This window comes from Nilaparvata lugens, chromosome 3 (assembly GCF_014356525.2).
Source record: "Nilaparvata lugens isolate BPH chromosome 3, ASM1435652v1, whole genome shotgun sequence".
NCBI classification, from domain to species: Eukaryota; Metazoa; Arthropoda; class Insecta; order Hemiptera; family Delphacidae; genus Nilaparvata; species Nilaparvata lugens.
In genome coordinates this window covers 84,717,981-84,745,684 of record NC_052506.1, presented here as the reverse complement: position 1 = coordinate 84,745,684, position 27,704 = coordinate 84,717,981, and the positions used below count along the sequence as shown (strand labels likewise).

Genomic DNA, 27,704 nt, shown 5'->3' with positions numbered 1-27,704 from the left:
TTATTAATAATGAAAAATATGTTATATTCGACAAGAAACTATATTTTTCCATTATTTAATAATACTACACCTTTTCCAATTGTATTTGAGAAAGTTTCAAGTTGATTTGAGAAAGTATCAATTTTATTTGAGAATAGTCACTTGTAATTGAGAGAATGTCAGATGTAGATGAGAGTAGTCAATAGTATTTGGGAAGTCATCACATTTAATTATTGAGAATAGTGAATTGTTTTTGAGAAATTGTTAAATGTAAATGAGAATGAGAAAATTTTCCAATTAACATGTCGTGACTCTTCTGTAGTCTACAGTACAGGTTTGATATTATAGATATAACGCATATTGTTATGATAAGTCGAGCTTACGCACAGGCCTTTGAGCCTATGTAAGCTCTTTCCTATCTGATACAAGAATTTTATACAAGAATAAAATTGTGATAGCTCAGAGTTTTATTGTTTAGTATAGTTCTATATTCTGTTGTTTGATTTTAGTAAGTATATTATTTCGTTTCTAGAATTGTATAAACTTTATTGCTTAAGATTCTATGTAACTGCTTTGAATTTTATTGAGAAGGAAAAAAATAAATTGAATTGAATTGATTTGAGCAGAAAAGGATACTGTACTATGTACACAGTATTCCAATTACTACCATAGGCTTTGCATGGGGGCAAATTAATATTTTCAATGGTGAAAGTATTTCCCCTGTACTGTTTACTAATGATTTAATGAGCATCATTTCTATGAATGCATTGGCAACGCAACTTTTGTCTCCAAATATTTTATGAAATAGATGAAGATCAAGTTCTCTATGTTTACGGCGCAATTGAACTTTATCATCAATCAATTGAATCTCTTGATCAAACAATTCGGCAATTTTTCATTGAATTTTGGGGCTTGGAAATATTTTTTTTCAAAAACTAAACGTTTTATTGGAATATTAAATATATTATCATATTATTTTATATGAGTACAGTTATGAAATATATAAGTACTGGAAGTAAACATTTAAAATAAAAAATTGCTATTCCTTATCCTATACAACTTCTTGCTTTCAAATCTTATGTCCTCAAATTGAAATGATACTTTCTCAAATAAAATTCACTATTCTCAATTACAAGTGATGACTTCTCAAATACAATCGACTATTCTCATTTACACACGACGTTTTCTCAAATACAAATGACTATTCTCAATTACAATTTTCACTTTCTCAAATACAATTGGAAAAGGTGTAGTCACATTTTATTATTCAATAACATTCTCATTAGGTACTTGATATAATAGTCAAATTCATTATGAATTATAAAAATTTATAGTTTCACTATAACTTATGATTAGATTCATCATTTAGATTACCTATTCTATGTAAATGATGTATACATATTTTCAGAAGAAATTCCATTTTATTTCTCTCATTGTTTCAGAAGTCTTGTTGACACGGTATACGCTTTAAAAGAGGAGGTCAAAGCACTAAGCCAGAAGATATCCTCCGTCTCGGACAACCTTCAAGAAGAAATTCTAATGCGAACTAATCTACAGAAACTTGTCGACAATTATTTCAACGACCCTGAATCCAAAAGACTGCATGCCGATTAAATTGATAAGAATCGGAAAAATTAGTAACCAAATTAATCAATTCCCAAGTAAAATAATAAGAAGCTATTAGTTATATCTGTGATTACTAGTTCTTTTGAAAACTTTTTAACTATAGATTTTAATGACTTAAGTTTTTAGAGTATTATTTGTTATCCTTATTGTTCTCCATTAGTGTATTTTGATTAGTGTTAAGTTTCATTCAGTTGATGCAACTCAATGATTAAAACAACTATTATAATATTTAGGACAATAATGCCATTTTTGTAGCTGATTAACTAGATTTTCATATTTTGTGAATCTGTTTTGAAATAAATTTGAAAGCATTCATGGTCTAAATTTTTAAAAATGTTTTTATTCCCTGTGGCAATAATGTTGAAGCTCTTGTCTCTAGTATTGTTAAGTATTTATTATCCATTATTTTGAACTTTAACAATGTTTAGGAATGTGATCACTCTCTCTTAGGCAATAATGTAATATTATTTGTATAGCTTTGATAAATTTAATATTCTATGTGAATATTTATTGAAATTCAATTCATCAATGCAAACATCTTCCTTGCCTTATATCCATGATTTTAAATTTTAATTATTAAAATATCTTAATAGTGAGTAATAGGCTAATTTTGTACATGTTGAACCTAGTTGGCTCTATTTTTGTATGTAACAAAAATGCTATTTTTGTAGCTTGACTAATGAATTTTCATGTTTTTAAGACATTTATTAAAATTGTATGTAACAATCAATTAATACCGTCCTTGCCACTTTCATGATGATTTCAAATTGAAAATGTGATTTTTTGTATTGAAGATACTGTTTTAATAAATGAATCAATCTGACCTTAACTTTTCATTTGTTTAATAATTCCTTGATCAGACACAATACTTTACAGTGGAGAGACTTAAACGAAAATGCAAATCAAATCATGCTGTAAATCACCCCGAAGACTTATGCTACTGAAAATATTGACAACAGGGATGATTTACAGTCAATATTTGCAGTTGCAGAAGTCGTCGGGGTGATTTACAGCATTTAATTTTGATTTTCTTTCAATAATAATCATTAGTTCATTAGCATTTGAATAATTGCAACACCTCAGTAATTTCTATCTGTACGAAGAGTTCGTATGAAACTGGGGAAAAATAAGTGTAGTTAGTCTATTCTCTTCTAACTACAGTAACATAATAGCCATCCAATAAATTTATTCATTCAGAGACGATTAAGATTTTCACATGGGTAGAGTGATTGAATTTGAATCAACCTCCGGTTCTGTAGTGAGATTAACGTTTTCAACTCAGTGGATTTCATTGGAGAACATAGTTGTCACGTGTCCTTTCACTAGTGAAACCCGCTGATATAGAAATTATTCATTCAAAGACGATTGAGATTTTCACATAGGCTAAGTGATTGAATTTGAATCAACCTCTTGTTCTGTAGTGAGATTAAAGCTTTTTTGTCAGAGGATTTTATAGGAGAACATAGTTGGCAAGTGTCCTTTTTCACAAATAGAACCCGCTGATATAGAAACGATTACCTTTGTTTAGGTCTACGCTTACACCATCATTAGGTATAAACTTACTGTGATAGAATTAACATTAATTGATGTGTCCATAATTAATGTTACGGTTTCAGAGTCTGTCACCAACTTTACCAAGGTATTTCAATTTATTCATAAGGAGTTGGAGTCGATAGTGAGATTGAACTATATGAAAATTTGTAGGGATATTTTGTGAAACCTTTTTCATGATTACTAGTTGATAAGTTGATTAACTAGTTGATAAGTTGGGTTTTCTCAAATAGCTTGATACTAGGCAACGCTTATATACAATAATTATTTGTGTTTGTACAAAGTACAATCATCGGTCAACTGGATTAATTTCGGATGGACACGTTAAGCCGTCGGTCCCCGGCTGCCTAAAAAGCAGTCGTTAGGTCATGTCAGAGGCCCCTGAAATTGATCAGCTGCGACCTGAAAACTCTGACACCAGACCTGAGCCAGCCAGGTCACTCGATATTATTATTATTATTATTATTATTATTTATATAGTATTATCAATTGGATAATAATTATGGTTGAAGGATTATTTCAGGAAGTACGGTAGCATACATCTAAAATAAAAACACGTTAATTAGACAATTTCTAACCACTTTCATCCAGTGATCGAGTTTATTTATTAGGAAAATATAAGTACAATATTAAATCACCTCTAAACATCCATACAACATTTTCAATGTCGATTAGAGAAATATTTATACATACATGTTACAAAATACCAAGTTTTCATCCTTCTAACAGATTAAAACAAAAAATCTAACATTTATTTTACACAGAGTAGTTCAAAACTACACGGAAATATTCAGATAGCTCATTCTACAGCTGAAAATGGGAAAGATAATCAACTGTTAGTTCATAAGTTATAAAATTTCATGAAGTATAGAATGTCAATTTCTTTCAATGAAGCGAAATTCCAATATATATATTAATCCTGTGTAATTTAAATGACACTTTACAAAATTGAATCATTTTCTAACAACTCAACTGAGAAAAATAACGTTCTTCAACTGGAAAATAGTATAAATTATTATTATTAAACGAAAATCCAAATTAAATGCTGTAATTCACCCCTAAGACTTCTGCTACTGCAAATATTGACAGCAGGGTAAACAGTAGATGGAAATTCGATGAGCGCTACTATACAAAAATTATTATTCCCGAGCAGACAAATAATTTTTGAATAGTAGCGCTCATCGAATTTCCATCTAGCTGTTTACCCTGTTGTCAATATTTGCGGTAGCAGAAGTCTTCGGGGTGAATTACAGCATCTAATTTGGATTTTCGTTTAATAATAATAATTAATTCATTAGCATTTGAATAATTGCAATATCTCAGTTATTTCCATCTGTGCAAAATAGTATCTTAAGATATCTTTGAAAGTATCGTTGTTAACGTACGTATTATAAAGTATTACACAGCTCTGGAACAAATTTTATTCCTCTATTTATATATGAAACTTTTCTCTCATTTTCAGCTATAGAATAACCTAAGAGATTACTGTGTAGTTTTGTATCACTCTGAGCCGGTTGCACAAAAACCGGTTAATTTTAACCGTGATTAATTCCACGAGAACCAATCAGAGAAGCCGTCTTTTCAAAAAAGCCTTCTCCGATTGGTTCTCGTGAAATTAATCTCGGTTAAAATTTAACCGACTGTTGTGCAACCGGGCCTCTGTATGTAAAATATTCTCCGATACGTAGAAGCTGATAGTCTTCATTTATTTACATTCTTTATACACTGATTAACTCACACTACATATGTACAATATACACGTCTTGTATTTTATAAAAGTTACAAACACCTATTTACAGAGACGAATATACAATGATAAGTGTATTTCCTCTAGATAGTGTTTGAAATTATTCTTGATGGTTGGATTGTTCTGATGTATTCAAGAAATATTACACATTTAGAACAGTATGTATACTTACGGTACATGTTCCAAATTGAAACTTATGAATATTTTTGTGAAACTGCATGTTTCTATCATCATATATTGTGAGCTATAATATGAGAATAAATGTTATAGATGTGTGGGTTTCATACACAGGATATGATATATTTGATAACGTTACCAAACAGTTCACAAACTATGAAGATATTAAGCTATGAATATTATACAGTATTCAATCTTGTAAAAGTATTTAATCTTGTAAAACAAAAATATTCGATGCAACTGTACACTTACATTTATAGCCTACCTACTGTGCAAGAAGTATTAGTAGGCCTTTCTAATACAATTAATGTATATAATACCACACATTCTACATTCATCAAATTACCCCTGTATTTTTTGGAAAACCGTAAAGAGGAAGACGCTATTTTTTTAAAACATGAGAAAATATTAACCTTCCGGCAGTCGCGCTCTTGTAAAAAGTACAACAGTGTCAGTTTTTTTGCTGCCCAAAACTATTGAATGGGGTGGTGTCAGTGAATGAGTCACCTATGCATTTCAAAACTTTCCCCCCCATCACTCCACTGAGTTGCAGTATCAACCGAGCAATGGTTCAGTCTTTAGGTGCCATTTAGTCGTGACAGTGCATAAGTCGCACTGTGCATAAGATTGGGAAAGACTGTCTACGAACCAATAACACAGAATTGATGACTTTGGTTGATGTACCTTATTGGGCTATGAAATGAATGGTAATCATACAAATATAATCATTTAACCTCAAAATTCGAATTTTTTTAATGTATATTTGCTACTTTTCTCATTGCTTGCAGTTGAAATAATAATTATCAATAGAAGAGAACTATTATTTATTATTAAATGATGAGAATTCATAAATGATGATTATTCAATTATGATTTCTTGTTTTGGATTCCTATATTGATATTTTATCATAAATGTAGGGTAGCCATTGAAATGATTCTTATCTAAATCTAACCACAGTCATTGTTACCAACTCAATTTTTGTTTTCGTGCACTAATCCTCCATATAACCCACCAACTATTTTGTGTTGCCATGTTGCAAATCTGGAGTGCAGAAAAATTTTTCCCGCACTAGAGCGGAAAAGTGAATCTTTGCGTTCTGCAATCAGTGCAGGAATTGTCACTTTTCAAGGTAACTGTAGGAAAAAGTAATTATATAATTAATTAATTAATAAGTTTTGACTGTAAACAGAGTACGTAACACTTGGAAAATTGGATGTTGTAAAAAATACAACACGCGACTGCTCGTGTGATTGAGTAGGGCGCGACTGCCGGAAGGTTAACAAAATACGAACGGTGAATATGAACATACATTCATTCCAATTTCAATAAACCTGTAGTTTCATGTGACATCCTAACCAAAATTTGATAAATTAAGTACAGTAACTAATTTGTAGAGAATTGAGAAGCTGTGAAGAAAATGAAGAAACTGTGTTTCAATTCATGTTTGTCACTTTAAAATTAATTGGAAAAATACTTAAAAATTACAATTCATTACAAACACAGTAGCTAAAAGATCGAGTAGCTTCTACACTTTCACATACCCTACGCCAAGATACATTCTACACTGATGAACTCTCCAATATATCTCTTGGAAATTAATAATTTCTGAATAGAAAAATACCATATACTTCATTCACTTATCCATTAATCTATTTTCATTATGATAAGTAATTTTACAGCACCATCCAGTGTAGTTACAATATTTTATATAGTTTTCCACAAGCTTTTTACAAACAAAAAATGGGGTCCTATTTTATTTTGATTAATTTTCCTGGTTTGAATAATAAAAATCTAATGCAAAAATGGACAATTACATCAGAATAGTGTATCTACCAATGTTACAATCGATATTTCATACATGTAGCCAATTATTGAAGATTAGAAACGTTTATTATGGAAGAGAGCGTTTACGGGAGCAGGATTTCGCTCACATAACAGAATTATCGTTTATCTATAGTTGTCCAATAAAGTCGTCACTTGATGTTCGATTCTGACATACTCTTATTGAATAGTTGTATTTTTGTCTAATGATGAATCATAAGCATAGAATAGCCTACAACTACGGTACTCATAATCATATAAGCATATTATATCATGCTTGTAAATCTACAAAATCAAGTCAGTTTAAACGATCATAGGTAGAATGAATTAACGTTATAACAAAAAATGTAGTTGTAATTAATATTTATTTTAATTAATCTATTGTAGAAGTCTACATCTATAATAATGATATGGAAGCCTAAACATACAAGACGAAGACTTCTGTTTGATATATATTTTTTACTGTTCACAGCAGACCAGTTGTCACAGTTATTACAGTCAACTGTTATTACAGTTGTCACTGTTTTAGTTATTGTGAACCAGATTACAGTGAAACAATAAATCAGCTCATTCACAATTCCTATCTTAGTTCACAGTTTCACAGCCAGTAAGAAATGTAAAGAAAAAAATATAATAGATTCATAACTCCAAGGAAGATGAGGATAGGTAATAATGTTAAATATTATTTAACATTATATGATTTTCCTGTATGTTATACTATTTATTTTATATCATGATTCATAAGTCTAGTTGAAAGCTTTGAATCTTTGCAGTATTTCGTTTCAGTGAGGATGATGCTCACATAAGCCCTAGACTTGTGCTTGGACTATGATTGAACCTGATAAGATGGGTTCTGAACCACCAGGAAGTTATTTTAAAGTCTATATATAACTATTGGTTATCTGAGCAGTCCACAGTCGAACACCCTTCCAATAAGAGAACCGAGAACTCTCCGCTCAACTTTTCTGTGCGCGAATATAGCTCTATCTGTAAGGTCAACCACTTTCTAAATTGGTTGATGATCTATATAAATTCCTCGAAAAAGAGAAAAAATATCCAACCTAATAAAATAAAATGTAGGAAACACATCAGATCACAGTAGAATACATTAATATATAGTATAGATTACATATATCATACAGTATCTAACATACATTTCTTCAATAGCACTACACAGTAAATTCGTTTCAAATACGGTACATATCTCTGTTATGAGTATCAATCATTTTCAGGACAATATAATATACCAACCTAAAAGGTATATATCATATAACTTTTAATTGTAACTGGAACTTCAGATTTGAAACATATATCACATTGAAGCTGAAACAAACATATTCCTAATGCTAAAAAAATTTCTTGATTAATTTCAGTGTTTTATGATACACTGAGATCCCAACAATTATCTCATAATGGATTAAATTTTTGATAATTATCCCAAAAGTTTACTCTCAGGTAGCCTTTTCAATCTGTATAAGATTGTGCATTCAAGTATTGTCAGATCATACTGCTATCTTGTTCTTCATACAAATCCCTCATACATCTTGTATACCATATTATAAGAATTTCTCATACACTTTTTCACAAGTATAAACGTATCTCACCAAGAATAATGGATTTCCTCAACTATAACAAGACGCTCTTGTGTCCAGTATTTGACTTTGGTTTAAATCTCTTTGATTTTTTAATGGATTCACAATATTTCTTTGGCATTTATTGATTTGTCAGCATAGCTATTGAGAGAATATGAGACCTTTGGTCCCTTTCACCCATGAAAATTAATTTGTGAGTTTACAAAACTTCTTTGGAATTTGACTTGTTAACATCATTGTTGAGGATCATTGTGCCCTTGCCTTGAGAACACGTTATTTGATTTTTTATGTGAATCTACATTATTTATTTGTTTATCTATTTATTTTTGTGATCTTATTTCTTTGGAATTTGACTTATCAGAATACAGCCTTTGGGAAAATATAATAAGAGCATTTATTCCACTGTTTCCTGGAATTTTGTGTATTTAAAATATTTCTTTGGCATTGGACTTATCAGCATAGCCGTTGAGGAAGTAGGTGACCATTGTGCCCTTGCCTTTGACCTCTATTTGACCTCTGCAGGTGAGCGGATAGCCTTTCTGCTCGAGCACCTGTTTTACCTCTTCTGTCACCTGTCAACAACAATTCACAACTTTCAAACACCACTGATTTTAATCAAAACTCAAATCTGAAATACTCGTAGATTATAGTATTAATTGAGCCTTACATTCCAATGAAGCTCTGCTGTGCTGGGCAGGAAAAAATCATTATTACATATGGAAGTGTTCACATGAAAGGTGCGAACAGAACGAGTAAGTCCACTACCTCCGTAAACAGAGGTAGTGGTAAGTCACGGTAAAAATAGATGCCACTAAACAGATGTGTAATGATAAAAGCATTACGATTGGATCATACAAATAATTATTGACTGAAATAAAGTAGACCTAGAATTTCAATAAGATTGGTTTATCATTGATATACCGTATTTGCTCACATACCATGCGCTTCTATTTCTTAAAATTCGTTGGTGCACGTCATACGCAGGGTTTTGGGAGACGCTATCTACACTATGGAGATACAATAGACAATATCGGTATGAACGTGGGTTCATCCCGTCGATACTGTTTATTTTAGTGGTTTATTTTACTTCTTTTACATTTAAGTGTTTTTATTCTTTATTTTGTGAATTTATAGTTTGTTTCATGTTTTTAAGAAACTTTTATTATTAATCCATCCAAATTTAAAATTATTTGTTTTATTCTAATTTATATTTTAGATTGTGATTTGGTGTAGAAATTTGAATAAACATAACCTATAATATTTGGACAATTCGAAACTAAATTGGGAAATTGAAGAAGTTTTAGGCAATAGCCTGTTTTTTCTTTTCCGATTCTTGTATTTTTTTGCTAACCTTATAAATAAATAAATACGGTAACTCACGTATTATCATTAATTAATTAAATATTTAGTAGATGAATCATTATTAAACGAGGTTTTCAATAAAAGTTGTAATATAAGGCCTACCTATATTTTTTGTGTAGTTGAGAAGTTGATATTGTGGTAATTATTCATATTGAATGAAAAAGACTAAGAAATTGTCAAAAACCACAGATTTATTGATACTTAGAAAGACCGGTTTCGGTTATTACACCATTGTCAAATAACCGAAACCGGTCTTTCTAAGTATCAATAAATCTGTGGTTTTTGAAAATTTCTTAGTCTATTTCTTAGAAAGACCGGTTTCGGTTATTACACCATTGTCAAATAACCGAAACCGGTCTTTCTAAGTATCAATAAATCTGTGGTTTTTGACAATTTCTTAGTCTTTTTCATACAATATCTACCTATATTTTGTTTTTTTTTTGGCGTGCATCTTAAACGGGGGCGCGTGGTACGCGAGCATATACGGTAATCGAAATTGATATAGATATAATAGACTAGCAAGAACCCGTGCTTCGCAAGGATCTATTTTAAAACTTGACAAAATGAAAACTTGACGTAATGAAATTTTGAAGAATTGAGAATAGGCCTATAACCATCCTTGGTTAATTAAGAATCTATAAGCAAAATTTCAAGTTAATTAGTCCAGTAGTTCAGACGTGATGATGTGTCAAACATAATTTTCCTATCCCGTACGTGCATAAGCCAGCTCTTTACTTTATATAATTATTATGGATATAGTTAACGACTGCAAGAGATAGGACTGTGGAACAGAATAGTGGTGAAACTATGGTAGCGCCAGAAGTGTCTCAAACCCAATAGTAGGTACTACATGAACTTTTTGAAGGTGATTTGAAAAAATGTGAAAACAACAGAACTGAATCCTTATCATTCTACCTTCATTTAGAGAGGCTATTGTTTGAGCCGAATGGAAATCTATTTATAAAAAAATGAATGTCTGTTTGTGTGTTTGTTTGTATGTTTGTTTGTTCCCTACACTTGAAAACTACTTGACATAACGGCATGGAACTTTGGGAATATGTTGTGTGAATATTGGGGATAGTTTCTGAACAGAAATTTTAATAGGGAGGCTAGTAATAATTATTTATTAATCCATTTTACAGACATATGTTTTCGAAATTTTCGGCCGAGCGGCTACTGAAGAACGAAAAGATGATCATGATTCAAGATCATATTGTGATAATTATGATTTAGCATCTAAAGTTACCAGCTGTAATAAACATATCACCCTGTGATAAATTATTGTGTACTGGTATTAAAACGGTAGTTTGGAGTTGAAGTGTAGTTGATTGGTACCAGCTGTTGATAATGTTTCCTTAGAAGACCTATACAAATAATTATCACTCCCCTATCATTGAGAAACTGGAAAATGTTGAAAAAAATTAGTCTCCTAATGAAAGAGAGTATATATATATTGTATAGTATATATGTATAGTACATTTATTAATTACTGAAGAATAAAAGAATAATTCACAATTTTTTGAATTTAGCTTAGCTTATATTCATCCTAAAATGGAAAGAATATGGAATTCTGTGTGATTCATCGTAGTCGCATATTTCCTGGACCATATATCGACAGAATCACATAAATCAATGTGAATTATATAAATATAAAGTGTAGGTCATATCTAAATTCACAAAGAGTTCGATTCTTGTTGGCAAAATAGATGTTTTTCAATGCAGAAATCATTGTTATTTTACTAAAAGATAGGATAAAATGGATAGTTCTCTTCCAGGGGGAGTTTTAACAACCAACAAAACTCATTTTTCATTTGAAGAAATAATATCAAAAAGGTGCATAGGACCTTACTTTTTTGTTCAGCTTGCCAAAATACCCCTCATTTCAATATTAAAATTTTCGACTGACTGTACTGTGAGTCAATCATTCTATCAAGGCTTGAATAATTTTGAAATTTTAATCAAATAAAAATGGTAGAGAATAATTATCATGTAGATATCAACACCTTTATTTAAAGACATATTAACTGCATGCGTTTTCATATTGCTGATACAGCATTGATAAAACTGTAGACGTTTATTTAGCAGTCTCAAAAAACTGTTCCAGCTGAAAAATTAATAATACATGCCACGTGTAGGCTTATACATTCCATCAGGAAAACGAAGTTCAAAACTATGGTTTTCCTGAACATATGTTTTTGAGATAATTTCTTTGATGCAGCTGTTTCACATTCACCATTATAAATTATACAGAGTTTGTGAAAATAAAAATATTTATTGATTACCAAAACAATACTATTATTATATTAATGATAATAATTAATTATTAAAACAATACTTTTATTATATCTATAATAATAATAATATTATTAAACATATCTATCAATTATCAGAACAATATTATTGAGGTTGAGTGGAATCAGGTAGAAAGCAATAATAGAACAGATGTTCTTTTTTGAATTTCTATCATATTATTATTTTGTTATTTATAATGATTACACCATATGTTAGAATATCATCAATAAATAAATATTATCTCATTCCCATATGACACTCACCTTACCATGTTCATAACCTTACTTAATAGGATCCTTTTTCATCCTTTGAAACCCTTAGAGGCAAAATATCTCAAAATCCGTTCTTAGTGCGCGTCTAGCATGTTTGAAGAATATTTTTGCAAAGTTTCAAGTCTGTAGGACAATTAGTTTGAGCTGTAGTGTGATTTTACATCAAAATTTTCGAAAAATGCCCTCTCCTGGACCCCCCTGTGCTCCTGATCGAAATTTTTCTGCATAGATCTATTTTTTTTCGTAGCTGAACAAAAAATGTCCTCATGACTTTGCTGTGCAATGAGCGGTTAAAAAGTACAACATTTTGGGGGGGCCCCAGCTCCCTCAGGGGGGCAAATTTCTGAAAATCCTTTCTTAGTGGATGTTTTCATAGGTTACCATAAACAGTCGTGCACAATTTCAAGTTTCTAGGCTCAGTAGTTTGGGCTGTGGTGTGATTTCAGTCTGTAGGGGCTTAGCCTTTTATAAGTATAGAGAAGAAGATATGGAAATGGAAGAAAGTAAGCAACCTGCTAAGGGTTCTGTTTGTACACTTAGAGGTAGACCTGTTGGTCTAATAGAAATTGAAATATGCTATTGATCAACAATAAGCTTTTAAATAATAATAATAATAATAATAATAATATAATAATAATAATAATAATAATAATAATAATAATAATAATAATATAATAATAATAATAATAATAATAATAATAATTTCAATTTCAATTTATTTCATTTAAAGTTACATAGTATCATATACATACAGTGTTTTTTGCTCCTCTAGCTTAGAGCTAATTGAGGAGTATTCAAATTTCATACTACATCATAATAGTTACCGTATACATTCTATAAATACTACAAATGAAAATTTTTGTAAAGTGTTCAATAAACTAAATTGAAAGTCTATTATAGTTTCTATCTGGGATTTGATATTAAAGTTCTAATTTCTACCACTTGAATCACAACATTAGTCACTCTATATTCTACTAAATCGGTGATCAACCTTGCAGACATTATTGTCTCTTGCATTTAGGTGGCTTTGAACAGCTGACTAGCTGAACCAACATGCACATCAACAATATTACAATACACACACAGTCATAGAATACAAAAACATAACCTATCCTCCAAAAAAAACATTTATTATACTACAAACTGTAATATACACTCTCTTAATCATTTTCAACTGCTTCTAAAGCACTTTTTTGTTTACAATATTAAAATTATTCTTATTTATTTATTCATCCATAGTTTTTTCTTTTCCATTTCCCATTGTACAGTGCAGTTTATTATTGTCTACTATGTGCAAACTAACCTATCTACTAACTAACCTATTAGAATATTAACAATAATCTTCAACATATCTTTTCATTCAAACAATTCCTATAAAATAATTCTTAAGTTTAGTTTTTATTTCATTTCTTTGTAAATTTTTTAATTCTGGTGGCAAATCGTTCAACAGGTAAGGGATTCTGTATTTTAATAGGTTCTTACCATAATTATTATTATAACGCTGTGCTCTAAATAGCCTATTTCTCAAACCATAACTTATTTCGTTTATTTCCCTTAATTCATCTTCAAAATAATGTCTGGACAAATCAGTGTATTTTGCGAGAGATTCTGGTGTCATAATACCCAATATTCCAAGCTCGACTCCATTAAATAATGTATTTGCTACTCTTCTAACAACATCATACAACGGCTGTCTCAAATACACTGGTGCTAAACTATGAATTGTAATACCATAGAATATTATACTTTGAATCATAGAGAAATAGATAATTCTTTTAATATTTATTGGAAAACAGTGGCTAATTCTAGAGCATTTGTATAAAGCAGCTTTCATAATTCGCAGCATCCTATTATTGTGTGAATTGAATTTCATGTCTGCATCAAAAACAACTCCTAGATGCTTAATATTCTCACTGAATTCCAAATGCTGACACCTGCATGTGTTTCTCAAATTATTATATCTTAGACATTCTGCTTTATGGCAAATTAATTTATAATTGTACAAACCTACGTTAATTCTAGGATTTCTAAATATAATTACCTTTGTTTTCTGTGAATTTATCTTGATACCGTTGTTGAAAAAATATTTATTAGCCAAATTGAGATCCTCTTGCATGTATCTTATGCCCATTATTAGATCAGTGTGTGTCATATATAGCAGGTTGTCATCTGCATACTGCAGCACCTTACTTTTGAAACTGAGACTAGCTAGATCGTTTACATACAGATTAAATAGAACAGGAGACAAAATGCTGCCCTGAATAAGTCCACAGGATTGATTATAATCGGTACTAATATATTCACCTATACTAACATGTATTTTTCTATTTTCAAAATAGTTTTCAAACAAGTTGAATAGCTTTCCACGAATACCTATTCTATTGATTTTTTGTAGCATAATTTTATAATTAACCAAATCATATGCTTTTGTCAAATCTGTTGCAACAGTTATGACAAATTTATTGTCATTTAAAGCTTCAAATATATTTTCTGTTAGTTTTTCTAATAAATCTATTGTTGATTTTTTTGGAATAAACCCATATTGAGCATCATTTATTATGTTCTGATTGATCAGGTATTGATTCAATTGCATACAGATGAAATGTTCTAGAATTTTCATAATTACTGAGATTGATCCTATTGGCCTATAAGAACCTACATTTTTCTTTGTTCCATTCTTGAAAATTGGTCTGAGATGTGTTATTTTTAGACGCTGAGGTATTTTTCCTGTTTCAATTATCCTATTAATCAAATGCATCAGGATCAGCTTTAGATAGAAAATGTTATTTATTATATCTTTTGGCCTAATTTTGTCAGGTCCTGCAGATGATCTATTGTTTAGTTTGTTAATGATACTATAAAGTTGATGTTCTTTCATTTTTTTAAAATTCATACTCAACCTATCCCCTATTGTATAGTTACCTTCTTTTAAATGTGGTATTATATCAAAGTGTTGCCCGTTCATTTCTGTTGTAATTTCTTCTATTTTTTCTTTAAAGCTGTTTTTAAATTTCTCTGTTAGGTTCATAATTTGATGATCTTCATTGATATTGAAATTTAACTTAATTGATTCCTTTAGAGACGGCCTATTCTTCTTATTTATAAAATGATTGATGATTTCCCAAATTTTCTTAGTATTGTTGGAGTTATCATTGAAAGCCCTATAATAGTATTTCCTTTTCTCATTACGAATCATGTCTGTTAACTTATTTCGTATGTTTCTAAACTGATTTCTCAAATCCACATTATGTTTATCTCTTTTAACCATTTGCCATAAATAGTTCTTTCTCTCTATCATCAGCTTAATTCTATCATTGAACCAGGAATTATGTAGCTGCTTAGTTTTTTGTTTAACCTTTATGACACTTTTAGCATATATATTTTCGAACCTCATGACTATATCATTATAAATATCTGATGGTTCTCTTAAGTCTAGAATCGGCCACCAATTTTCAGTTTGAATCAATTCATTTACTCTCCCCGTTAAAATGACACTTTTATATTCATTTTCCATAGTCTGGTGTGTACCATCTGTACATGTTTCTAACAATTTGATCCCTGTCCAGTAATGGTCTGCAATTTTGCTTTCAATCAAAAATGAAATATAAGAGTTGTTAGGATCTAACTTTACATTAACATGATCTAGGCATGATGATACAACTGTGTTACCATATGTTTCCTCTCTAGTTGGCTTTTGTATAGTATTGTATAAACCATAAGAGTAGAGTACACTTATATAATTATTCGAACCATACATATCTGACAGGTAACATATATTTATATCTCCTACCATGATAATATTTTTTTCTTGACTCATTCTTTCTGATGTTAAAAGCCTCTCTAATTCTTCATTAAATAAATTCACATTTTGATTAGGTGGTCTATAAATAGCTATGATTATTATTGTCGTATTTCTATCACAAAACTTAAAAGATATTAATTCAGCAGACACAAAATCTATTTCATTTTTCTCAACTTTAATACCTGCTTTGTAAAAAATTCCCAATCCACCTCCCCCTCTCCCATCGGACCTACATTTAAATAGACTTGTAAAACCCTGAATTCCATACAAATTTGTTTCTTCACTATTAATATTAATTTCGCTAAGCACAAGAATATCTATTTCATTGATTATACTGTTAGTTTCTGCTCTCAATGTATCCCAATTTTTTCTGAGTGATCTAATATTGGTGCATAAAATATTTAGTTCATTCACTGTCTTGTTCTTCTTCAAAAATTCTTTGGACTGATCCAAGTCTTGAAATACTCTGAAATCCCTGTCGTTATTTAAATCTTCTTCATTTAATTGAAAAATTTTGATTTCTAGAAAGTTTTATGGTTATATTTTTATTTATACCTATAATATTACTGTTTGGTAGATTTATTAGGGAGAAAAGATAGTAACTTACCTTATTGAGCTACTAATTAAATTGTAAATGTAATATCCTGGCCTTGAGAACTTTTAATTATCTTTATATTATTTTTTCTAAATCTTCAAACCTTATTATTTTTATTGCTCTAGCTGTCTCATCTTTTTTAATCATTATTCTGTCCCCATTCATCCACAGAAATTTGTATTTCTTTGTGATTTTCATTTCCTTCACTTTTTTGAATAGATTGTTGAAATAGGGGGTAAGATGGTCATTGAAGTAAATTGATTTGACTGTCTTGGTCTCGTTGAACATGGACGTGGTAGGTCTAATCGCCCTGGCCTTTTTAACTATCATATCCCTCACTGATCGAGAGCTCAGCTGTAGGATAGTTGGGCTTTCTGCATTCTTCGACGGCAGGCGATGAGTAGTTATGTCTTCTCTTCTCAGTTCAATATCCATCTTCTTCATAAGCGTGAGTATTTTCTCTTTCAGATCCTCATTCCTCGAAAACGGAATACTGGATATGATGATGTTTCTGCTTCTTCCATACTGTCGCTCACATTCCAAGTCCACTCTTAAGTCATCAATATCGCTTTTTAAGATTTCTGTCTTCTTTTTAAGGTTTTTTATTTCTTCTAAAACCCCCCCAATTTTCTCTTCAATTCCGGTGAACAGCTTCTTCATTTCCTCCATTTTTTTCACCATCACTGCTTCATGGTCACTGAGCATCTTCTCCACTAGGCGTTTCAGCATCAAATGTGTCCCATCGGTGAGTTCTTCTTCAGTACTGTTTTTCCTTGGTCTTGCTGCACCCCTACATTGAGGACACTCCCATTCTGCTTTTTTTTGGGCACTTTTCGCCTTCCATGTTGACTTAGATACCCCCGAACAGTGAAAGTGATATTCCAATTGACACTTACCACAAGCCACACAATCGTTATCAATCGGCAAAGCCTTATCGCAGACTGAACAATCCATATTTAATCTATTGATAATATTTCACTGAATAACAGTTAAATTCTAAGATTGTTGGTTAAAGTTTTTGTTTTCCTAACCTCACTTTTTCGAAATCTAGGCTTACCGACTTCAAAGTTCCTGTGACTCGTAGCAAATATTATTTACACAATAATTACCAAGTTCTCTGCCAAAAAATAACTTAAAACATTATTATTTTTCTTTCAACTTTTATACTGAAGCACTTATTTCTCACTTGCTTATTCTTACGCTATTATAATAGTCACTGCCTTTGTAATGATGATAATTATTATTATTATTATTATTATTATAATAATAATAATAATTAATAATAATAATAATAATAATAATAATAATAATAATAATAATAATAATAATATAATAATAATAATAATAATATAATATAATAATAATAATAATAATAATAATAATAATAATAATAATAATAATAATAATAATAGTAATAATAATAATAATAATAATAAATAATAATAATAATATTTATTTATTCAGATTTCTCTCACATTACATGAATGATAAGTTTCACAAATTGAATTAATCATTATACATATATCATCTTATATCTATCATACATGAAGTGAGAATCTATTAAAATTTTCTTATTATATTTTTGTGGCTTATTTTTAATAATAATAATAATAATAATAATAATAATAATAATAATAATAATAATAATAATAATAATAATAATAATAATAATAATAATTAATAATAATAATAATAATAATAATGTCTCTGGTCGAGGGTACAACACGACCAGAGGAGTTTATTCAAATTATAGACATGATTACAAAAGCATATAAGGTTATTTACAAAGTATTAATGCAATTGGTTGACTTGCTGAATGGTGTTATTATTTTGGAAGTTGTACAAGTACAACTATATGTACATGTACATATAGGGCAAATACATCATCGAAATGAATTTGAATTGTTCGTGTACTGACCTGTATCCTATCCAGAATACCAGTTGAGTCCATTCGACTAGCAACGTTAACAGCATTGCCCCATATGTCGTACTGCGGCTTCCGTGCCCCTATTACACCAGCCACCACGGGACCTATGTTTATACCTGCACAAAAACACATTTCTATCAATTTGATCATCAGAGTTAAACAACTATTGCACCAGTCGCTTTGAATAGACCCGTGATTGGATCGTTCGAATAATTACTGACTGAAATAAAGTAGTAAAGTAAATTTTAGGTTTTTTTATTGATAGATGATAGACAGATTTTAGGTTTTTCAATTTTAGACCTAATTTTTATTGATAAATCCGACATACTATGATCCTTCTTCCAAAGACGGAGGTGTTACCCGTGTATCTAACAGTCTGGGGTATTTCACATAAGTCTGTTACAATACTTTCAGAGACGGGGTACTCTGTTTCCCTTAAATTGGACCCCCACTGAAAGCATATATTAGGTTTTTCAATTTTAGACCTAATTTTTATCGATAAATTCGACATAATATGATCCTTCCTCCAGAGATGGAGACGTTACCTGTGTATCCAGCAGTCTGGGATATTTCACATGTCTGTTATGATACTTTCAGAGAAGGGTCACCCTGTTCATATTCCCATAGTCTGGACCCCCACTGGAAAACCCTGAAACTCCGCCAAAGGCTTCACTTCGCCCAGCTAATCCCAGAGTCCAGATGACCTCCCTTTCTAAAGTCTTCACTTGACCGTACACCTATTATATTTAGGCTACTCCCATGGACGGGGTCCAGGGAGGTCCACCTCTTACTTTGGAGCCTCTACCTGACCGTACACTAATAGGCCTAGGCCAGGAAACTCCTTGGACGGAGTTATCTTATTCTCTCTGTTGGCGGATTTTCCCTTCATCATGAGAACCTGTAACCCGCGACTGGTGGATCCAGTACTTCCTGAGACGGGGCAAGGCCTGACCCCAGAAGAGTTCGAGGCAAGCCTGATCCCTCAGGTGCGTATTTTCTTTACAGAATGTTTTTAAATGGAACAAAATGTAAGAGTTTTGAGGCAGCAAATGGCAGACAAACTGAAAATCAAATAGAATTTCATTCACGCATAAACATTGTCGAGGAAAAGATACAAATAAAGTGACTTTTTCAAGTGTAAAAAAAATGAGTTACAAATAAATACTTCAATTTATGGAGCCTAAATATACTATTCTTCACTTGAGCTTGACCACAGCAATTTATGAAAGGTTACTATTCCTTCTTTTTCAATTGGTGGGAGATTGTAAACTCACTACAAAAATTTCTTCAAGTAATTAAATAGATAGACCCACAACAGTAATTTGGTTACGTATCTTATTTGAATGGGCCTACATGAATATGCATTACTTAAATATGCATTGGTATGCACAAACATTTCTCAAAGTAATAAAAAGATATACAACAGTAATTTAGTAACTCTTCTCACTTGCATACATAAATACATACAATCATTTAAGTGAACTACGGACCTATGCGGACTCGAAAATTGTTGAATGAGTGCTCGTTGACATAAGCGAGCTGCTCCTTTATCCTGAGCGCATAGTCGGCCATTGCTGTCACGTGATTCATGCTCTGCATGTCACATGTCGTCCGCGTCAGACCTAAAATTGAAAAACAACTATGATATTCATGTTGTACTTATCTTACGATTGAAGGAATTTCTACAACTATGAATTAAACAGTATTGTATACCTGTAACTAATCCTTAATGCAGGAACCCTTCACTTCACCATGTTGAATTAATTTCAATATAGGTAATTTTCCTCAAAAATTTCCCCATAATGGGCTGTAGAGATTTCAAAAATTCTTATAATTTACTGGCTCACAGCAAGTAGAAAATCAAATAAATGATTTGATTTGAATCATTACTATCTTTTGCTCATTGTATTTTTGTGTGTTGTGAATAAATTGAGTAGCCTAAAATTGAAATTGAAATTAGCAACAAAGGAAACCTATTACTGTATTTCATTAGTTTTTAAATCTATATTATAATAGTCAATCGTTTAAAATCAACAATCAAGCTGCATTCACACATATCAGTGATGTTATATCAGTGGAAGTGACTGGCACAGTGAAAATATAATTTCTGGTTAGAACGGAATCAGTACAGTGCGTCTTATCACTTTTAGTTCCCCTCTTCTCTCTCTACCTAACTCTATCTCCGAGGAGGAGGAGAAGGGTGCTATCTCCCGGCAGAGCTGGCTGAGACCCCCTGTCATCGTTAAAACCAAGTGAGTCAATCCGCATTTTATGTATTCTCCTCGGTCCTCCATATTTTGTAAACTCATCAAACCCTCTGACCCCGCGTTGTTCAATTTCCATGAGTTCTGATTGGTCTGTTCCCACTCAGCACGGCCTAGCCAGTATGATTAGTCACATTCAAACTTATGGGGATAATATTCTCACTGTACCGGTTACTTTCACTGACAGTTATACTTGGGAATCCAGCTAAATAGTTCAAAACCAACAGGGAACAGTTTCGTGTAACCATGATAATTGAAGGACTATAATGTAGGCATTTCTGTATTATTACTCTGTCCAAACTGACATGCGCGCTGAAAGATTAAGCCGACCCTTGCTCCCCCAAGCGCAGGCACACCAGCGCCATTGATATACTATGTATAGCCTACTACCACGGAATAAGCATACAGTAGTAGCATATAGTAGTGTTTCTTTCCTCTGTGCTACTACGTAGTATTCAGGTAGGCAGACCGTCCCTTTACTCACATACACAAAAGGAGACTGCGCTTGTGTGTGTGAGTAGTAGAAGGGTCGGCCTAATTCTTCAGAGCTCATGCCGATTGGGACAGAGTATAGGTTTAATGTGCAGTCCCGGCGCTCACCGAGTTCGTTCGAATGTGTGACAAAACGAACGCGAGAGTGTGGATGCCTTCACTGAGCTCGGATCGATTATGTACTGAAATATGTCGATCGGAGACGTTGGACAATCGACGAGCGACTCGGCGAGAGTGTAGCGGAGGTCTATAAGATCTATAAGGTTTATTTTTGTAAGGTTTATAAGGCTTATTAATAAGGGTTTGATGATTTTAGTTATGTTGATTATGAATGAATAAGAGAGTGAGTGAATGAATTAGTGCCATTTCGTTTTTATATGTATAGTTTATTATATTCAATTTCAATTTCAATTCAACTTATTTCACCAAAACACAGAAAACAGTACAAAGATGTGACAATCAGAAAAAAAAACAATAATTATTATTCTAAATGCCCACTCGCTGTTTCAATATGCGATTGAAGCTTGGGGTGGTGCATATGATTGTCACTTTAATAAAGTCTTGACACTACAAAAGCATCTTATAAGGGCAGCAGTGGGTGAACCAAGACGATACCCAAGCAAGAAACTTTTGAAGAATTAAGCGTTCCCACACTAAGACAGATATATGTAACCAGGATTGTTTTGCACTTAAATAAGAATAGAAGTAATCTAGTACCGTACCAAACTCGTTCATTAGCATTAAATAATTTCAATATCAACTTAATAAAACTAGTAGTTTGTCGACACCAATTCACCTATCTTTGCAATATATTTTCAAACAAAATTCCGATAAAACTAATTAATTCAAAAATTACTAAAGCACTTATCAAGGAAATAAATGTATGGGTTGAGCAGAATATATATTTTACAATGCCTAAATGTTAATAAATCTATTCATGTTTCTTTTGAGTTTTGAATGTCTTTCTATCTTTTGTAATATTTATGAAAATTGATTAAGCACTGGAAGTGCTCACAACTAAAAATTTCATTTTTTATTGTATTCTTCTTCATTAGTTTGCATTTAGAAGATTTAAATGTAGGCTGTATGACTTGTTTTTGGTTATCACCTGTATAATTGGTTTTAACACGAAATTATTCAATTCTTATCATTGTATTATTTATAAGAAGTATTACTATAATATTTATTATATAGGTGTATATTTTTTTCCATTTTTCAGTATTGCTATAGGCTACTTAGTACTGTTTGCTTTGTGAACTCACAGCTAGCGCACAAGTTTAACTTTGCTGGCTGTGCCAAATCATTTAGATCTATTATAATTTACATTTTTATCATGCATTTTGTATGTATCATTCATGTTTTGTAACTATGTAATTTTGGCGAAATAAACATTCTTATTCTTATTCTTATTCTTATAAATATCTATATCAACCATCTGAAAAATACGGCTGGAGGTGAAGAACTACTGGCATAAGTGAAACACACTTGTTCACCAGTAGGAGTAGAGGCTTAACTGTTTCTAAATCTCTAACTAATGATTTAAAATGGAATATTTTTATTCAAACAATGGTGAGTATATTTAAATAGATATTAATAAGGTTTTGTGAAGTTTGGTTACCTGAAGCGGCCATATAGGTGGCGCCCGTCGACTTGATCTTTTCGATGCAGGTGAACTGCGGCTCGGCGAGTATTTCGTCGAAGTCAGCGATTATCTCGTTGAGCAGCCTAAGACACTCGACACCCTCGTTGTTCGCCTCCAGCTCCACGTAGAACTCGCTGAAGTTCGGAATCGACGCGAACAGAATGCACACGAATTCGCACTGCTCGTGGTATAACTCCTACAACAATCACATCAAAACACATTGTATTTTGCTGTCAAGTTTACTTTACATAAGTTTCATGATAATATCATTATTATTAGCGTATGGCAAACACATAGACACACACATAAATTCACAAAAATATTCAGGTCTTTGACCTTTGTCAGCTTGATAACAAAAAACAAAACAAAATAGAACCATCCATCTAGGTCATAGCATACAAACAAAAATACTATGACAAAGGAAACTGTATATATACACAAGGAAATAATCAAGTCAAACTTGGATGTCCAGGTTGGCTATGTAGGCTATTGCTTGTGGAGAAGCTGCTATAAAATCATCGGAAACGCCCTGATAGGCTCGAACAGCACAATGTCGGATGATATGATTCATTGTTTGTCTAGCCTCTCCACAATCACAATCAGGGGACACTAAGAGATGCTCTACATCTTCCGTGCCCAGTTCTTATCCTGTTTAGTGCTGTCCATGTTTGCCTTGGCAGATCAAACCCAGCCACACTCTTCCCAACAGAATACCTCAGACTAACACTGAGAGGCGCTCTATCCATCCACTCTTCCTCCCAGCTTTCAGCGACAGAGAAATTCTCACGTTCTATCTGCACAGCCAAGCGCATGGGAGGGCGCCTTGACCTCAGCCTGTTACCGAGCTCCAGAAGATCTCCGTGGATTGGGAGTGCTCTGTCATTTTTTATCTTATTATACTCACGAACAAGAGCAAAAGATCTTCGCAGCCCTGGTGGAGCAATGTTGCTGAAAACTGGCAGCCAATATGTGGGGGTGGTTCTAATGGTCTCAGAAATAAGTCGCATGGAATTATTCAGCTGAATGTTGACTCTACTCACATGGGCACTATCCATCCACACAGCCGCACAGTATTCAGCTGTGGGGTATACTAGTCCTAGGGCAGAACAGCGCAAAGTTGTTGCTGATGCTCCCCATGTTGTTCCACAGAGTTTTTGTAGAATATTATTCCTAGTTTTCAGTTTCTTAGCAACATTATGAAGGTGATTTTTGTAGGACAGAGTGCGGTCAAGCGTCACACCAAGGTACTTTGGAAAGAAATTATGCTGCCATTGCGTGTTGCCAAACCTCACATCCAGTTTTACCCTAGCCTCCCCATTATTCAAGTGGAAGCAGAGGTTCAGTTCATGATAATATTATAGCACAACACTTGTTAGGTCAACCTCTATCATGGATTTGATAAAGTGGATTTTTGCAAAAATGGTCAAAAATTAAAATCGCTCAAACTCTCACGAATGATAGTATTTGATGAGAGGAACAATAATATGTCATCACATTGGCGAAATTCAGTCCTATTCTTGAGTTATAAGCATTTGAAGATTAGTGATTTCTCTGATCTGTGAGTGGAGGCATAGAGAAACAATAGCATAAGTAGATATCCCTTGGTATAGGGCGTTTATGTCCCAACTTTTACTGTTACCTCAAGCCTATAGTTCACGTAGTTCTTTCCCGTGAAGCTTTATGACGGAGGTAGTCTCTCATATTGTGCCGTTCATACACTCTTACCCGGTCAAAACAGTAAAAATCGACAATAATTGGCTTGAGATAACAGTAAAAGTTGCGACATGAACACCCTATACCATGGGATATCTACTTACGCTATTGTTTCTCTATGGTGGAGGTAGGATTTTATGTTTCAGTGAATAACTCTGTATTGTAGCGAAACGTCTCAAACCAGGTAGTGTAATAATAGTACACTGAAATTATCTTCCCCTTCTATGATATATAAAAGTATCTAGAAAATACGAGTTTACCTACAGTTCTCGCTGAAAAATCTACGAGTTATAGAGGTTGACGGTAAGCCAGCGCTTGATTTTTACTATGAATTATCGAAGAGACTAGCTACTACCCCCCCCCCTGAATTTGAAACCTGAAAAACGTCGTCAGTAGTCATTCTAAACACTGCTGACCTTTTTTATTTTTGTAATCTGCGTTCAAGACAAGCGCCCCTCCCTGTGGCACGCCTGCGAAATAGATCGCTTTACTTATAGAGATCTTTTCAAGTGATCGAGCTCATAGCTTTATATAAAATAAATACAAGCTACTGCACTTAACTAAAAATACATGAATAAAAATTCAGGAACTGTAAATTTATTCAATTAGAAGTGATAGCGAAATTATATCCTTATTCATAATATTATAAATAATAAATAATTATATTAAGTGAAGTTTTGATTCATGCTCCCCCATGAGTACAGTAGGTGAGAAAAAAACCACCGTCAAAAGGAAGATTGCTTTAAGGTTCTACTTTATATATAATAGTATTTCCTTCTGTACTCTAGCCTTCAATCGTATTGAAATGAAATGAAATTGCTTTATTGTCTCTTCAAAATAGATACATAATTTACATACACTATATTATTATTGACAATAAAGTTTAATAACAACCTGCAAAGGAGATCCAAAGAATTACTACTTTAAATCCATTCCTACCTTGCCTTTGATGAAAAAAATCATTCATGTCTATCCATAGATTGAGTTAGTTTTTGATGGATGAATGAGAAAAGCTGTTTAAATAACTGACTTTAACTCCAAATTTGATAAATAATTGGCATTAGTATTGCTCAGCCTAAATTATGCAAAAATTAGCCTAGTCAAGTAATTAGCCTAAATACAAGTCGCAAAAGTGGCAACTTACGTCGGCATGCTTATCGCTGGACAAGAAGTGCTCAGCCACATGCTCAGGTAGAATATTGGCCAACAGCTTTCGGTTGTAGGCTTCTAAATGTTCCATGTCTTCCTTCTCCTCTGAAACAGGTGACGATTTACGAACAAGAATTCTTATTTGAATCCAAGAACATCAATTTACAAGCAGATAATAAGAAGTTGATAATTTGTTTTAATAATATACTCTCTGTAATTTAGCAAAGTATACATTAGATACCAAGTACCTAGTACGTTAAGCCAATGAAAATTAGGAATCAAAGTGTGATAAACACTTTAAAATGGCTCTGAAGAGTTCAAAACATGTAAAAAAATGAATATCATAAGATTACTTTGATTATTGATTGTTTTTTGTACATACAAGTAGGAAGTAGCCCAAAATAACAAAGTGTACGTTACGTAAAGTAGGCTACATTTTTACCTTGATTGTTATTATGTTTTGTTTTTTTTTTTCAAAAGTACTGGTATGAGGATATCGTTCAATAAGTTCGGAAGATGTATCCTTCAAATGGAGGCAGTACATCGATCAAGTGACTTATCAAGAACGATCCTTGAATAATACGATTCATGAATTTTACATTGTTGAGGGAATTAATTGAAATTGGTAACATTCTCTAAGTGTTCAGGAAATGAATGGAAGTTGTGAATAGCTTTTCCACCCATTAGATTTTCTGTAGATCTTCCTGAAGATTTAACGCTCCTAATTATAATCGGGAGAAAACTAGGAAAGATAGATTTAAACATTGTATATATCTGAAATGGAAAACTTTTTCACCATGGATTTATCATTCTGTAATTGAAGATTTTTTACTTCAAAGCATTATACAGGGTTGGGCAAATCATTTTTTTTTCTCTAATCAATGGCAATCCAAGGTACATACAGGGAGAAAATTTTTGAATTTCGTTCACAAGTGAGTATGAAACAGCCATTACAAATACTCCTTACTCTATTGCTCAACTCTGCATTAAGCCGTTATACTGTACTACATTTATATTACAGTAAAATAATTTGATCTAACAATCACTGATAAGTGACTATATATTTTCAATGGAGAAAATAAAAAATATGATTGTGTTGAAGCGTATTGATTGCTTGATTATCACTGAACCTGATAATTGAACCCACCTGTGGCTTGCAGCTTCCAAAGGAAATCAAGCCTGTAAGTGGCTTCAGTCTGCTGGCTGTGGATTGCTAATGCCGAGACAAAGCCCACCAAAACGACCACTGTTAAACATTTCGCTGACGTCTCCATGTAACTGAAACACACATAAAATATTGATATGAAAATGAACTTTATCTACGACCATGTTATAATGTAAACATTACAGCATCACAAACAATATCATAACAGGGGGTCTTTTCGCGATGGATTTTCAAAACTACTAGTAGTTCTGTGAACAGTAGACCTCACGCAGTATTCTCATCCACAAGTACCTGATTGAAACCTTATGAAAATACAGCAATAGACTGGCTTCTCCACAAATCTGTGTAATCACTTGTCAGCTGATTTATGATGAATAATTCTATAGTCTGATTTTTACTCCAATATTTGCGTATGAAGGAGGCTCCTTTTTCCTTTTATATTATCCTTGAAATGCAAATTTTCCAAAAACCTTGTATATACGTCGACGCGCAATTTAAAAATAGAAATTTCGGTACCTTAATTTTTTTCGGAAAGC

The 27,704-nt window shown here is 32.2% G+C and overlaps 2 protein-coding genes across 2 annotated transcripts in view; one reads left to right on the top strand and one right to left on the bottom strand.

The window, feature by feature from the left end:
• The window catches only part of LOC111044051 (rho guanine nucleotide exchange factor 7), a 70,609-nt gene extending 68,181 nt beyond the window's left edge, over positions 1 to 2,428 (top strand). The window contains exon 13 of the mRNA XM_039424883.1: positions 1,422 to 2,428. Within this exon, the coding sequence (XP_039280817.1) occupies positions 1,422 to 1,593 (172 nt within the window). The 3' untranslated portion in view covers positions 1,594 to 2,428. The remainder of the gene's footprint in view (positions 1 to 1,421) is intronic.
• A 1,972-nt stretch (positions 2,429 to 4,400) lies between these two features.
• LOC111044161 (adenylate cyclase type 6) overlaps positions 4,401 to 27,704 on the bottom strand; it is a gene marked incomplete in the record, with an annotated part of 477,477 nt that continues 454,173 nt past the window's right edge. The window contains 6 exon segments of the mRNA XM_039424881.1: positions 4,401 to 9,065; positions 18,735 to 18,859; positions 20,234 to 20,365; positions 23,118 to 23,337; positions 25,999 to 26,108; positions 27,151 to 27,281. Of these exon segments, the coding sequence (XP_039280815.1) occupies positions 8,919 to 9,065; positions 18,735 to 18,859; positions 20,234 to 20,365; positions 23,118 to 23,337; positions 25,999 to 26,108; positions 27,151 to 27,281 (865 nt within the window).